General features: G+C 35.7%; 1 protein-coding gene across 9 annotated transcripts in view; it reads right to left on the reverse strand.

The window, feature by feature from the left end:
• LOC311440039 (gamma-aminobutyric acid receptor subunit pi-like) overlaps positions 1–16,989 on the reverse strand; it is a 73,874-nt gene that overhangs the window by 14,934 nt on the left and 41,951 nt on the right. For all 9 annotated transcript variants that reach the window (XM_084526444.1, XM_084526445.1, XM_084526446.1 and 6 more), the window contains 4 exons: positions 9,292–9,359; positions 7,663–7,880; positions 6,930–7,012; positions 2,142–2,279 (listed from right to left, as the gene is read on the reverse strand). In XM_084526444.1, coding sequence (XP_084382570.1) covers positions 2,142–2,279; positions 6,930–7,012; positions 7,663–7,880; positions 9,292–9,359 — 507 coding nt within the window. The remainder of the gene's footprint in view (positions 1–2,141; positions 2,280–6,929; positions 7,013–7,662; positions 7,881–9,291; positions 9,360–16,989) is intronic.

Below are 16,989 nucleotides of genomic sequence, written 5' to 3' on the forward strand. Positions count from 1 at the left end.
TTATGTGATACATGGTGTTCTTTAAACAAGATTAATCCACGATGTTCTTTTCTTAAATTTACTGAAGTTGCTTATGCAGGAATTTTGCTGACCACATTCTAATCTTGGCTCTGTCTGTGGTCACATGTGAACTTGGGCTTGTATCACTGTACAATATTTCACTTGCACAACAGCTGTACTGTCTGTTCAAGTTCAAATCCTGATTGCTTTTTTTTGCTGGGTTAGGAAATACTAAAGAAAAGCAGTGTTGTAGTATCTTTAGCTTTAGCCTTGTGAATCATAACCGTTATTTATAAAATACTTTCAGACATCTATTAATCACGTTAAGGAAATCCAAAATATATTTTTTCCCTTCCAAATTGATTACATAGTTCCATAATTTATTTGCTTTTTTCGCATTTATTATGGGCTACAGTAGGCACTGCTTTCCTAAAAAATCTGTAGAAAATAGCACCTAAACCATAGACTTGGTAGAAAATTAAGAGGATTATGAGATTTCATGTAAAAATACTGCATAGCACTTCATAATGTGGCTTTCTTATGCAGGCAGTAGAACTGAAACAAGCAGATGTGGGAAATTTTAATCAAATTAAGTTGCATATGTTAAGACACTAAAACAAAAAGTGCAGTTATATATATGATTATTGCCAACCTAAGGAGAAGACAGCATCATTAACTGAAAAAAAAGAGCACAATTTATCTGACCATGCCACTTCAGTTGTAATTATTCCATCTGCTAAAAAATAATAGAAATTTTTTTTGGCTTTCTGGCACTCTCTGGACTCTGTGACAGAAGGTGGTAAGAATTAGGCAGTTTTCCTCTCCCTCTTTCCTGTATGGTGAACAGGTTCTAATACCCTTCTGGGCAGAACAGCAGTAAAGGCTTATTCTCCTTTGATTGAACCTGATGTTGCTTAGCCTGAAGCTATAAAGAGGAGGAAGGCAAGCAGATGTCAGTTATATAAGTAGCAAAGTACTCTGTGATCCCTGAGCCTGCTCTTATATATTTCTTTTCTACTTTTATAACCATTTAGAGAACTTTGACTTTCAGCCTAAATTAATGCCTGAAATCAGACCATGAAGTTTCCCTGTGTCCTATTGTTAAAATAGAAATACCCAACAATGGAATATCAGAATGATATATCCGTGATTCAGACTTAGTAGCATACAATCTGGTGAAACTACAGCTTTGAAGGATGTTTGCATCCTCATTTAAGGATTCCCCTTGCATATTCTCCTTGGTATGTTGGCTTGGGCAGAAGAGAAACTGAATATGCAGTGAAGAATAGCAATGAAGGACCTAAGAGCAATTCAAGGAGCAGAAAGCACATTTGGCACGTCTTGAACTCTCCAAAAGCACTGTCAAAATTTCAGAGGGCAAAAATAATAAAATAATAATAATAATAATAATAACAACAACAACAACAACAAGAGCAGACTCTTTAATGAGGTCAAGTCCTGCAGTGAGGGGAAACTTTCTACAGCTGTTTTCTAAGATCAGCAGAACAGCAGGTCTGTGGAAATGCTTCAGATCTTTTCCTGGGCAGAGGAACCACAGGACAGGCAACCTGCACTCTGCTGCCCACCAGGTTGGACAGAGGCTGCTGCAGACAAAGAGCTATTCCTGCAAGCACTAGCAATAAAGCACAACTTCTTGGTGTTCTAAGAGCACCCAGCATAATCACAGAAATTTCCATGGTCAAATAAAGGCTTTCGCTTTGTCAAATAAAACCAGAATGGAAATCCCAGACATGCTGGGAACTGTCCTGAACCGAGCATCCAGACTCCATGGTCTCACTCAAATTTAAAAGCTCAACTTACAGGTCCTTCTTCCTTTAAAAGAATTCCTCCTGACATTACGCAGCTAAATAATGCATTTATTGTTCATTGTTCTTTAGACAATATGTAGCCTCCAAAATAATACTGTCCAAGAAAATACTTAAAAACTTCCAACCTTAAATTAGCTGGGTCTCTGCTGGTAACATCTGAGAGATTCACGTAAGGCTTCCAGAATGCAATCCAATAGAAAATGAAAATGTGTCACCCAAAGAGAAAGCATCATGCCTAGCTTCTGAATGCTGTTCAGTTTCCAGAGCTATATTCCAAAGTGTACCTAGGAAGTGTTATAAGGGTGTTTTTACCTGTCTCATATACCGCTTCAGATACCGAGGTAAAGTGGTCTTCTACTGTATACTGTGCCAGCCGAAGTGTGTCTAACCCTCGAACTGAATCATTTCCTCTCGTCCAGTAAAACATGACATCATTGATGTTGTAACCCCCTGTAGTGATACATAAGCCAACAAAAGTGTTTATTTTACACAATAGTTAATTTGTGCAGAGTACAGTTATGGTTCAGCTGTTTCTTATTTGTCTGCCTGAAAGTACAATGAGACATAAACACCGACTTTTCCGGCAGAACAAAATGCTCGTTCACAATAAAATTCCCAAAGACTGAATGTGCAAAGGCTTATCATTTAAAAGTTTGGAGGTGGTCTTTTTTAATATCTTTTTTTCTCACATAAATGATATGAACAAACAAAAGAGATTAGTACCATATGGTATTTTAAAGGCAAAAGCTATTAAACTTTAAAGAATTACATTTTTTTAGGAACTAGAGCACTGACAGCATTTGGACTAAATGTTGAGCATGCCTTTTGTTACATGCTGGGATGCTCTTTCTTAGTCAGTCAGATGATGGACCGTGTATTTGGTCTTCCCATCAGCAGACATGAAGGGCTGAGGACACGTATGCCAGAGCTGCACTCTGAGTGAGGTTTGGGACATCCCTCAGATGGCATTTTGGCTTGGGAGCTTGGACCCTTCCCAAAGGCATCAGCCTAGAAGCTGGTGTTTCTGCAGGCTCAACAGCATGGTACGCTTCAGGGGCCGCAGGAGATTTGCTCTTAACCTTCAAGTGCTAATTAGAAGCTGAGATGGGACACGAATCATCTATCAGAAGGTAACTGTATTTTGCACACGCTTGTCAATATGCGTCACAATCATAGCTAAAATACCTCCATAGCTTTTTCCCATTATATTAAAAGGCAGGCAATTTTCAGACTAGTGTATATGATTAATTCAAGATTATGTTAATGTAATTTACATGTTAACAGGGAGCATTTGAACATCTTTTCCTTTAGCTTGCTTAGATCAATCATTCTTGTATATGACAGACTTTTATTGTGCAAGTTAATAGCTAAGCTTAGGGAACAGAACCCCGAGTAGATGATTATTTTTAGACTCCAGTCAATTGTAAGTAAATTACATTGAGAGACAATAATGCAATACATTGCACAAGGATATATGCTGCAAGAAGAACAGAATTCTAGAATCATATAAATAGAGATGTATTAAAATAAAAAAGGAGTAAAGGAGTTTAATACTTCTATTATAATGGCTTTGGGTCTTGCAATATCAAAAAAATGATTTCTTATAGCCATTTAATGTAGGAAAAACAGGAGTTCAGAAACTTCATTTCAAGGAAACAATGTGCTGTTTACCAATTAAAATGACAATTTTACCTGGAAATTCTTTCCCTGACCATCCTTTAAGTCTTTTTTTCTCTATCACTGGAAGTTTTATGAAAATTTATCATGGCCAGGGATCTCTGCTCTCCTTTTTACACTTAAAGTAATTAAAGCCAAAACACTGCTGTGTTAAAAGACTAAGCCAAAAGCATAGGTGTCCAAGCTAAAATTCTGATTCTCTAAGAATACACTCTGGGAAATATCTCTGACTTTGGAAATGAAAAATAAAATAACGTTCTTATAAACAAATGGTTACATGGTCCTTGGTCAAAATAAAAAGGTTTGTAAAACAGCTTTTATGCACAATTGACAAATTCGTTTTATTCTCCTCTTAAATGAACTGCAGATAAAGTCTAGAACTACAGAGTACCACAGTATTTTATTTTTTTTTATTATTAGATATTGATTGTTTCAAGTAGCATGAAATGCAAGGAAATTTCAATGCCCAGCTAGGCAATAACAAGTATATCTCCAAATGGAGGTTCTTTTGCTTTAACATAACCATTTTTATTGTGTTTTCCAAAGTATTTTCGTTAGCTGAATAATTAGCAGGTTTTGATCATCCTCCATTTGAAAATACCTTCAAAATACTAATTCCAAAACTCTGTGAAGAAATTCCTTGGGGGCAGTCTTGCAGAGAGTAAAATTAAATAGCACATTGCTCCCTCTGCATAGTGTTATTCAGGGGATTAATACTTCATTAATTATAAAATGTTTTTAAAAAAATTATATCAATGAGATTCTTAAGCTATTAAGCTTTTACAAATAATCTCTTATTTTTACATGATACTGAGTTTTCATTCTCACTAATTCATAGAATCATAGAATCATAGAATATCCTGAGTTGGAAGGGACCCTTAAGGATCATCAAGTCCAACTCTTGACACCGCACAGGTCTACCCAAAAGTTCAGACCATGTGACTAAGTGCACAGTCCAATCTCTTCTTAAATTCAGACAGGCTCGGTGCAGTGACCACTTCCCTGGGGAGCCTGTTCCAGTGTGCAACCACCCTCTCTAATTCCTCAAGCCCAAAATGTTTCCTTCCTGTGCTTCGTTGATATGACGCAAGCAGCCAATATCAACGTTGATACAACGTAAACAGCTAATATCAACAGGGTTAACTGCAGGAATAGTAAATTTGGGATTAAACATTCATAATGCCTAATACAAATGAGTTTCTTTACCATTCTGTTGCTAATTTTATTTTCCCTTGATTGTCAAGCACAAGTTAAGTGCCTTCACATGGCTCTTCACTGAGTAAATGCTAAGGGATGAGTTCAAAAAGAAAATAAAATTTCAGAGATGGGCCCAAAAATAAATATGTATCTGGACTGGCCTGCGTGTGAATAAAAGGGAGGGAAATGACCTCAACACAGTGTGAATGATTGGCAGCATTTCCTCCCACATGTCAGAGAGGACAGTGCCCCCACTGCACTAACTGGTGCCCTACTGTCCCCTAAAGCGATGCAGTAACAGGGAAATAAACAATAGAAATGTGGGGCTCAGATGTATTGGTGTAGAATGTAGAATTCAAATAGCATTATTAACTATTAGTAATGGAAGAGCATGTTGTAAAGGCCACGAGGGATGTTTTACTGCGTAAAGCCAGTACTTGATAATGTCATGTCGTACTTGTTTTTACGTTAGTAAACATTTAATAAAACACCTAGCACTTCGATTCAGCTGAAATATTTGCTGCATGTTTTACATTTTATTTATGAGTATTTTTATGGATGTGTATTTGTGTGGACGTGTGTGCATGCTCACATTCACAACTCTTAATTCCACATAATGGTATTTGCAAGCAGTATTCTAGGATGATGTCCTTATTTGCCTATAAATTAACATTGCTTATCTCATGAGGGAGCAAACACCATTTCCAGCATACCCATAAGAAAGCATGAAGTGCACTGAAGATACAGGGCCATGGCTAAAGGCATACTCTTTCCTTGTGTAATCATCATTTCTAGCTGTTTTCCTCAACACTAAACCCAAATGACATGGGAGCATTTGTGATGACATTACCATGTCTTCCCCTTGGACAGCAGACGCTTGTGTGTTGTTGAAAAAGCAGATGGAATCATTCTGAGCAAAGCTTATTTTTAATTACACAGGGAATTCTTTTTTTTTTTTAATCCTGACTCCTTTAAATCCCCATGTTCCTGTGGGACATATATTTCATTCTGAAACTAGAGTAAATATTAAGTGACTCATTAAGCAATGTGTTTAATTTAAATCCATGTATTTTGGCTTACCAATATGCTCTTCCAAAGGAAAATAAATTAGAGATGAATCCAAATTCTTACTGAAATTACCATTAAACAGATCTTATCCTTAAAAAACAGCTGTTTCTAGAGGAACTGCTGTGTGAGGAAGGTTTGGGGGTTGATTCCCTTTGTTTTACAGTCTAAAATGAAATTTTGCAATCATCTTCTGTTAGTTAACAACAAGAAATGAAGAACACACACACCCTTCTGAAACGCTAAAGAATAAAACTCAGCAAGTACTGAAAAACCTTCCAAAAGAACATTCTGAATATATATTGACAAATATTTTAAAATATTTTTTCATCTTGTAGGACATCTCTTAGGTGTCCTTCCACATCATTCCTACATTATATTATAAAATATTTTGCTAGTATCTTATTCACATGAATAACAGAAAAGCATTAATTTTAAACATGCACATTTGGGTATTTGTAAAGCAACTATGTTTACAATGTATTAGGGAACATTTTTAATGAAAAATATGAGGACATTGATTAATAAAATGAGAACCTATAAAGAATATTTAGTCTCGGTCCTTCAATTTATGACATTTTTCCCACAGCACTGGCACAGAGAACTAAGCCATAGAAGGATCTGTTTATACCCATCTTAGAACAGAACTGTCTATGCAATTACCTTTTTTCAATATGAAGACAGTAAATTAATTAAATATGAACTCTATGCCTTACAAATAAGCCTTATTCTAATTTCTTTCTTTCCTACAGGAATCACGCCTTAGGGGGAAAAAAATAAATCACAATATCCTGAAAGAGAGAAGAGAGGCAAATCTGTCAAAAAACATTTTCTTGCCTTTCCTGGAAAATCCTGCTCAAAGAACTCCCCCTGCAGACCGACAGAATAACTACAGGACATCCTGCAAAACAGCTGATTAGTTTCATCCGTTTCCATAGTTTCATTTATCGTTAGCTTTTTAATACTGCCATGCTATTTTCGGTGAAGCCTTGTGAATTTATCTTTGTATACAAATACTACTGTAATTCAACAGAGAGTGGTAACGTTCTGTCACATGGCTTTTTTGAATATTCCAGCCTCTTTGATAGATCCAGTAGCCTAGGGAAATAAAATCAGACATTTTTCTAGTTGTATAAAAATAGAAAGAGTAACTTCTCTTACAGCTTTCCAGTTGCAAGGTACATGTCTGTTTATCCATTGGGTATTTGGTTAGATCCATGCTGCACGCCACAGTTGTGGTGATCCTTGAAAAACATAGTAATGCTGATTACTAATGGGATAAAATTGTTCATCAGTAAAAGTAAAAATGACCTATGTAACTTTCTGTAACTAATATTTGTAGGCAAGTATCTATTGCAGAGAAAATAAATCTAAATTTTACTGGTTCACATTAGATACAAGTTAACAGCACTCAAAACATGAAAGGACTCCAAAACAACTGAGTTTAGCAGCAGCCAAAAAGGGCACTTTTTCTTTTTTCTCACATATAGCATACATTTTCCCTTTGCTGTAAAATAAATTGCAAAACAGTAACAATCTTATATTTAGCAAAATCTATTGTAAAGAATAATCTGCAATAAAAAACACAAATCAGTCGCTGTATCTTTCTTTCCTCTGTGATTTCAACACAAAACTAGAATACCAAGATGCAGCTCCTGTATTTTGTGTACATGAAAGCAAAAGGAGCTATTTAGTGAAGAAATTGAGACCTAGTAGTAAATTTAAAATTTTAATCATATCAATCAGTCATATTATGTATTTGTAAAACTACAAGACCATGAATATTCTACTTCTGAATTAGACCAGTTTCTTAAGCATAAAATCGCGCTGAACTGAAAAGTTTAAAATGTACATAGAAACCAAGTACAAAGGCTGGTATGTGGTATATACATACCGTATAGCATACAACACTGTTCCATTAGGGTATATTCTTATAAGACGATTCTCAACAGTAATATCATGAAGAAAAGACTTTTTGGAATCAACTATGAAGGTATCTGGTACCCAAAGCATTTCCACAAGCCGACCATCTAAACTTAAACTCTTATTACCATCGAAACATAGCCTCTCATCAGTCCATCTCTGCCTTAAAAATATGGTAGCTGTGTAATCCTGAAATACAAAAAACATATATATACATATTATTCAGAACTAGCCACCATTATTCTGTTTTTAAAAAGTGCATGGAACCAACCACTGAGCACAGATAGCCTGTGACTCTGTGTCCCAATCCTAAGTGCTGGCACTCAGATAGATCACAGTTGTACTGGCTCTCATTCTGCCAAATTTTCCAGCACTAGATGTGATGTTGATGTCATTAAGAAATATTATCTTGAATAGATTTTGTTCTTACGGTCACTGAAATTTTACAGTAAATGCTGAGGGCTTCAGCCTGGAGCTATAAATCAGCTGAAGTCATCAGAGTTTTGTCAGCACATAATCTGGCTCTGTAAATCTTTAAATCTTAGAATGATTTATATAAGTGATTGCAAACAGCATTTTGTTCACATAAACCACTAAATAATATATTTTTAAGAAAACTTTAGGAAAAGTTGCATAAATTCAGATGCATAGTGGCAAAAGAAGTGAGTGTAATAGGAAGTTACAGAAATATAACAAATACATCATCATCTTCTAGCTCAATCTATCTTTTCAACATGACAAGGGAAACAGCAGTGCCAAATTTATTGAGACCTTGAAGATAGCTCTCAGCCCAATTTACCTTCAATTCACGTATGCCTTGTCTTACATTAAAATCACACAATTTCTTAGCACCTTTTTAAGCAACTTTTGATTTTATGGTGTGTTTTTATCAGTATAAGTTCATCTTAAGTTCTGTCCTTACTTTTTCTTTCTTAAATACCTGTGAATACTTGCTGAGTACAAAAGGGATTTTAAGATTCAATTGCTCTGGAAACCTGAGCGAGGTAAACTTCTATACACACACAGACACACACACACACACACACACTTTCCAGTACTGAATATCTGACTAATGATTTTTGCCTTTTGGTTCTACTTAGGCAGGTTGGATATTTCATTGTTTGTACAAAAAAAAACTGATACAAAATGTAATGAAACAGCTGGAATAAATATATGACAGTAACAGAAAAATAAAATGTTTTCAGCTGTCTAAATATAAGGGAAAGGAGTAGCTTCAAAGTCACGTGAATATATCTTTGATTTTCTGACATGCATAGGGATTTAGACACTTCATTTGGAAAATAAACACTGCTTTACATACCTTTCATTAAGATTAATGCTCAGTAGCAAACTTATGTTTGTACCTACAAGAGGTATGATTTGTCTGCTTTTCTATACAAGTATTCGTCTAGAAATCTAGTCATAAGAAACTCAGTACTTATTATAGTGCTATAATTACTCTCTGTAGTGAAAAATTAATCCTTCTCCTACCTCATACTGACTGCACAAGGAAAAAAAGAACTCAAATTCATATTGCCAGTAGCTGTAAACACAAGACATTATCTTACCAACAAGCAAAAAAATGCAAAATCTACAATACCATATTTATTTCTGATATTGTATCAATGCTTGCAATATCCAGACTCATTCCAACTGACACAGGACCATCTGAAATAATAATAAAGAAAAAAAAAAGTCAGCCAGCACCTAGCACACAGTGACTTAATACACGGTGTTCACAAGAACTGGCTACACAATCCTCCATGACATTTTCCATCTTTTTCTAAATGATTAGCAGCTTTTCTGAAAGTATCACTAAAATTCTGATTATGAAAGAATTTTAATGATTTCATAACCAAAGTTTAATACCACTAGAATAACATTACCTTGGTTTTAACAAACATGTTTTATTTCCTAAGATGTTTTTATATGATTTTTCTTCACTCCCTAAAAAGTGTGCTGTGGAAAATGCTGCAGAACAAGGTGAGGAAGGCACAATCCCTGTGGTACATCACACCCTTCTGCTCTGAGGTGCAGAGCAGTGGAAAGAATTCTTCCAGTTGCAACATCTGGTCCATCAGATGTTGGTGAACAAAGGAGTTGCTCCTGGCAATGTCACATGCTTAATATGCAGATGGGATATCTGAATGACTTTATTTACTGCCTGTTTAAGAATACATTGTCTATACCGTGTCACTGATTTTAACATTGTCCACTGGCGGTTAGCTTGTGACTTACATACCTACATTTATGAAGAAAGCTAGTCACTTTGTACTCCTTTTAATAATAGTATCAGCTGAACATTTATTCAGTGTGATTAAATACCTCACCTAGGTAGTTGTCATGATGTCATTGTAGTGTTAGCATGCACAGGCTCTCACTTCCTTGTGAATGCGTATTTCACAGTGTCAGAAGATCACCAGCTGTGCTTCTTAAAAAGCAGGATTTGTGCAGAGCTTTCATGGAAACATAACACTAGTCCTGGTTGAATATGTGCAGAATATATAACAAAGCAGATACACATAGAAATTCCTATTAAATACGTGCATCTTTCCATGTACTCACAAGAAGCTGAGAACGCAATACTTAGAAAAGGAAGGAATAGTTTAGATACAATCTGTACAGCTGATGGTGCCCAGAAACCACAAGCCCACTGCTGAAACCTACTGAGGCCACTTGCAAGGTAGGTAGCTCTTATATGACCCTATGCAGCATGTAGAGATCAGAAAGAGGAGATAAGATAGATATCCCATTTGAACAACATTAAAAAAATAAAGTGTCACTCTAAAAGGTATCTGTGATTTTATTTTTTTCATAATAATTATCCTTTGCAATGCAAGTGTTAAAGTATCAATGTCTGGCACAACTGTTGAGTCCCAGAAACCTGGCACTCCTGAAAAAAATCTATAAATTATTCCTTCTGGACTCAGTTGAAAGTTAAAATATAAAGCTCCAGCTTAAATCAGGACCATAGGCTTGCAGCATCCCTTGATGGCAATCTGTGTGTTTATTATAGACTATAAACTGTAACTAGGAATGAGAAGAAATTATCAAGTGACACATACCTAGCTTTGTATAAGATGTCCTTCAGGCTCAGACTGACTGTCCTAGCAGACAAGTGCCTTGCAATTCAAGTGCTAACAAGTGGTGGTGCAGTTAGGTCAATACTGTCCTGCTCTGCTATCCTTGCCTGTCTCCACAGCCCAAACACTTCTGTTGTGCATCCAGCCTGTCTTGAGTCAAGCTTTCATGAAAACTCATGAGAACTCATGACATTCCCTCAGATATTTAATAGACATATACACCACAAGTCAAAGTAAAAACAAACAAAAAAGCCGCATAGTTTCACAAACTTTAACAATAATTTCTTGTGTTCCTTTGTCAGTTGCCTTCAATCAAAAGATCTAAAAGAGTCCAAAAGAGTATCTCCCTTACAAGATTGCATTTCTGGGTCAGTGGGACACAAAGGGCATACCAGAAGGCCATGATCATTATAATCCTCTGTCCTAGCTTTCAGGGCCTCCTTCTTTCACACTTGGGCTGGCAGATGTGGCTGAGATGAGGGGACAGTGGGAATGCTGTTGGCTGGAAATGGCTGTAGGATTCCACATTTGCAATTCTGATCTTTGGGGTTATCAGGAAACTCATTTAAGTAGGAGGTGGGAGCGTATGCCAAAGAAGAAAGATTTTTTCCATGAAGGTGTGACTTTGACATGTGTCACAGGTAAGGCACATAAATCAATACTCTGTGAAAACAATCCCAGCTAGCTTCACCCTCTATAACAGATTGAGATGCTAAGGCACGGGTGTTTCTCTGTGCAGAACATCAAGGGTGAAGGAACAGGATCATGAGTGAAATCACAAGCACTTGCTGCAGTTTCAAGAGTAGAGCTTCAACTGCAAAAACAGCAAATCCAACAAGGCAACTAAGGCATCATTGGGTACTGCCCAGAAGAGCTTTCATTAAGCAAAGTAATTGTCTCTTCTCCAGTTCTTCAGACATATTCCAGCCTGTGAGGATAGTAGGGTACAACATGCCAAGGATGGGTTGTACAGAAAGAAAACTATGGAAGGAGTCTGTACTATCACAGGCTTTCAAGAACAGCTGGGCTTTAACAGTTAGTTAAATCAGAACAATATTCTTAGTTTAAAAAAAAAAAAAAAAAAAGCTAAAACTGTTAAGGCTAAATGTAATTTATGGTGACTTGTTAAATAAGCAAAGCATTAATAATAGTTAGAATGAATCTTTCCATCCTATCTTCATAATTATCCACCAGAGTTTCTTCTGACCTTCCTCTGAAAGGTTTCCTGTTGACAATGTCAAAAACAGGGCAGTAGGCCAGATGAGGCAGCCAGTTCCTACATTCCATATGTTTGGCAGAATTTTGTATATAATGACAACTTCCAAAGAAATCTACTGATCTTCAGAGGAAGACTAAGTCCTCCATAAATGAATCTTAAAAACTGCCAAAGAAATGCCAAATTGTATATTTTGTTATAGCAATGGGTACACAGTCTAATTAAATTTCAGTAAAAGTTAAAGTCTATGTTATGTACAAGGGTGGTTATTTTATGCACTTTACAGATATTAACAGTAATCCCATGTGGGAAAATAGCCAGAATAGTGACAGGCATACTATAAGGAGTCAAATAGCTAACTGACTTTGGACCACTGTAGTGATCACAGCCTGGTAAACTTCATACCAACAAAGTCAACTACCACTGAGTCGTGTATGTGTTTGATTTAAATGGTAGGTCTTGAAATGGTAGGTTTGATTTAAATGGTGAGTTACAATCAACAATATAATGAACAGCTAGTGCTAGCTCTTCTTTATTCAGTTTAAGAAAGCTTAAAACAAATTTGGCATTCAGAAATTTCTTGAAAGGGATGGTCTTTTGAAAGAACACCTCATTCTTGCAGGGACTTTGACAGAAAAAAAAAAAAAACAAAAAAAAAAAACGTAGAGAATTAGAAGCAAAAGTGTAACTAAAGTAACTTATTATATTTTTCATTAAAATGTTTTTGTCCTCCTGATTTTCTTCTTTGCTTTGTTTGAGAATATTATGGGACTTTTAGATACATGTATAGGGATACATTGCACCTGAATTTTTTCAGCGTATTTAACTTCCTAAATCTTTCTTGACAATTACATGTTATATGAAATGACTAGACAGATTAATGTAGGCCTTCTGACAGAATTCAACTGTAATAGTTAATATGAAGACATCAGAAGACAGACCCATTTCTAGCAGGAATTGGGTTCAATTCCATTTGTTCGCATCAATGATCTTTAGACAGTGATGTATCTTTGATAGTACAGTTTATGGATGAGATAAAAATTAGCGGGGATATTACTAACAACAGCTTGTTAAATAGTTTGTCAAAAAAACACAATACAACCAAACATAAGCAACTAATATGAGGACAAATAACACAAGACAGTACATACAGGACAGGACACTATCTTGGCAAACAGTGTCTTTGAGAAGGACTTAAAGATCATCTCAGATAGTTATTTCAACATGAGCTTTCAGTATTATGCTTTGGCAAAAACACTATTGCGATGGAGAGCAATACACAGAATTACATTATTTTACAATCTAGACAAGTACTGGCAAGACTGTCATTAGATTACCATGACAAGGTTTGTTTCCTACATTTCAAAAATCACGTAAACAGCAGAAAGGGTTCAATGGAGAGAGAGAAATATTCCAGAAGATGCAAAACTCTGGAACGGTAATATGAAAGTTTGCAACATGAAAATTAATGAACAGTATTTACTCAGCTCCTCCAAGAGGAGACAGAGGAACACAGAAAAGATATCCAGCTGTACAATACTACACATTTGCTGACAAAACTAAGCAAAGCCCCAGTTTATACAAAATGAAGACAACATGAAACATCAAATAAGTTGATTTTTTCCTAACTGAATCATTTTCTAACTGAATTCATCATTTGGAACCTCTAGAACTCAGCATTTTAGTAAGAAGAAAATCTGTCGTGAATGCAGCAAGTTAGGTCTGATGACAGTGGTAGTCTCATTGTGTCTCTGATTGCCGTAAAAGAAGGAAAATCTACATCACCACCTGTGTGTTAAAGTTTACAAGTACCAAGTCATCAATTTACTAAATCACAAGTCTTAGGGAAAAAAAAAAAAAAAAATGGAATCCTTAATATACAAGTGGCCACACATATCCTTGGCTTTTTGCCTTTCGACAAAAGATTAGATATTGGTTGTATTTGTGGGCAGACACCAGAGCAGAAAGCTAGCTGTGCATAAAATATCTACTTGGCAATTATTTGGTATGTATTTCTTACGTACCATGTGAGCTTGTCTTATTAAATCAAAAAGTTTTAGACACGCTGAACAGCCTGATACATGTATCTTTGAGGGTAATCCGTAAACCTGAGATCTAAGCTACCGTTATCTAATTAAACTCTGTGAACTTCATATAAACAACATTTGGGAAAAATATGGTGACCGGTCTTATAGAGAAGGTTGGACTAGAAGATTTGTTTTCCTTGAATATAAACACTGAGACCCTGAAATGTATTCTCATTAGAAAGCTAAGGAAAACGATCTTTTAAATGTGGTTTAGACTAACTGATTTAAGCATGGTACTTTTTTATACCACTTGAAAGTAGCTTCCATATTCAAATACACTTAGCTGTGACCTTTTCCTAGTCTCTCTCTTGTTAATTAGAACACTTAAATTATCACATTTAATCACAGAACAAAATCTATTTGTATAAACTTATTTACAAGATTTTATGCATCCCTTAACAACCATGTGAACCTGATCCAAGCCTCACTGAAGTCAGCAGGAATTGCTCATTAATTCGGAGAGGTTTGGCACAGCACCTAAGGTAAAAAATTGGTCTACACACTTGCAGCAGAAAACCTGATGTTAAAATCCGCTTGTCTTGGTGCTACATAACCCTGACACTTCATCGTACATTTAAGAAAAATAACTGTGCATTTTTAAATCCCATGTCAACTTTTCTACAGAAGACTTACACATCTATCTAGAAGGTTATGATAGACATTATTACACTAAGGGGCACTATCTACTAATACTAATATAAAAACATTTCATATTACAGTCCAAATAATAGCTAAGATCATTCTATATCAGGTAGTCTTCTAATCTCTTAATAGAACTTCCAGGATCTATCTGCTCAAATTATTTAGACTTGCTTGATGAACCAGCTCAAACAAGAACATTAAAATGCTGTAGGTAAGAAAAGGGAACATTTTAATATTGATATTCAGATGGTAGAAGAGACAAGTAACCAGTCCTTCTGGGATTCCTGTGTATCAAACACTGTATAAATTAGCCCTGTGATTTTCTAACTGCTGTGTGACACCCAGTACAGACAAATATAAGATGTTTGGTCCATTTTACTTGTCTACTCTTGAGGTACTAAGCCTGGCTTCATCTAAACTAACTGTACGCACCCTATTTAGGTCCCTAAAGACCTAAAGAAATGGGAATGACAGTCTGTGATGGGCATAAGTGGCAGTGTTCTGGTAGCAAGGGTCTGTAAAGGAGGACAGAACTCAAAAAGTAAGTCTAAAGTAAGGTAAATTTAACCCAGGGTTGAAATCTGGAAAATCTAATCATTCAAATCCATGCAAGAGAAGACGATGTAATGTTGTTATGCATAGTCATCTAATTCAAAATAAAAATACCTTCATATCCTCTTTAATGAGTTATATCCACTTAGATAATTTTCAGCCACCTGCCAGCCCCAGCAAAAGGATCAAACACGAACTAAGAACACACAAACTGTCATAATACTTCCTTGACTAATAAAGATTTCTTGTTTTTGCAGCGTTAGGAAAAAGCAACCTTCATTTTATGATCATCAGTTTATATCTAACGCTTTCTTTTCTGGACTAAAAATCCATTTTGCTAAATATTAAGGAGTTCAGCATCACTGATTTTATAAGGGTATGATTGTGTCTTGGCAGCAAACATCACTTCAAAAAAAATCTCCATTTCCTGATTAAAGAAAAAAAAAAAATCAAGGCCATAGAACTTGGAAATTACTTTGAATTACATTATTCTAGAAATCAAGCTAACCTGTAGCCATCTCACATCTAACTGAACAAACAAATAAATAAACCATGCACTCTTCTGAAAGCAAAAGTAATCTTAGCCCCCAAAAGGGATTCCATTGTTTTGGAAAGGCTGACTTCAGGTTATTACTTTAGTATATTTCTTCCCATTTTATGCGAAACTTTTCATGCACTTCAGACAGCAAACACTGATGTTAGGGTTAATGTCCATACGCATCCTGTTCTGTTCATATTTCTAGAAATACAATTTTCCTCTTCAGAGTAAATCAGCACTGATGCAACTAGAAGTGAGCAGACTTTTACAGAGGCTGATAATCGTCACCACTACCGGAACATCCCTGGTTATGTTTTTGTTATGCATTCATTCATTAGCCTACTAAATCCTAAGCAACAGGTTTGAACAGGTTCATTTTTTTGTCAATCCGCTGTGGAGGGAGGACAAAGGAGGTAAAAAAAAAAAAAAAAAAAAGTCACAGATGAGGTGTAAGGGACTAAACTCCAGTTTCATCAAGTATTTAGCAAATGTCTTGTAGCCACTGATATGATTGTAAGTGAAGGCAATTACACTAAAAAATCCTTTCTGATGAAGGACAGATATGATGTACACCTTCTGCATACCCATAGAAATAAGCAAAATATTACACAGAACAAGAACAGGAAAGCTATGGCCACCCCATATCAGCCTTTTTTTTTTTTTTTTTGTGAAACCAACAACTCTGTGTTTACAATTGGCACCAGTAAAATGTATTTTTCAGAGTCCCATCCCATTCCTTCAGCAGTTGAGCTATTACACATCCATCAAAGATTTCTGGGACACAAGTATTTTCATGCCTGAACTGTGGTGAGCATATGCAGTGATTCAGACACTGTCTGGAAGTGCTTGACTGGCTCTGCATACGACATAGGCTTGAGCTCCTCTGGGAGTTCCAGGCCAAAAAAAAAAAAAAAAAAAAAAGAGCTATAGATTTACTGCTGTCCAATAACTGAGAAAATATTCTGTCTATATTTAAATATATATATATATATATTTTTTTTTTTTTAAAAAAAAAGGACATTCATAGCTCAAGAGTGTTTTAGTGTTGGTCACAATTACAGTAACAAGATGTTATAATGAAATTCCAATTCCATTTGCTGTCTAACAATACACATTCATAATGGCAGTGCCAATGTGCTTCCATTACCAGCACAAAGCAATGAATGAAATAACTCTAAGT

This window comes from Aythya ferina (genome assembly GCF_964211825.1).
Source record: "Aythya ferina genome assembly, chromosome: 7".
NCBI classification, from domain to species: domain Eukaryota; kingdom Metazoa; phylum Chordata; class Aves; order Anseriformes; family Anatidae; genus Aythya; species Aythya ferina.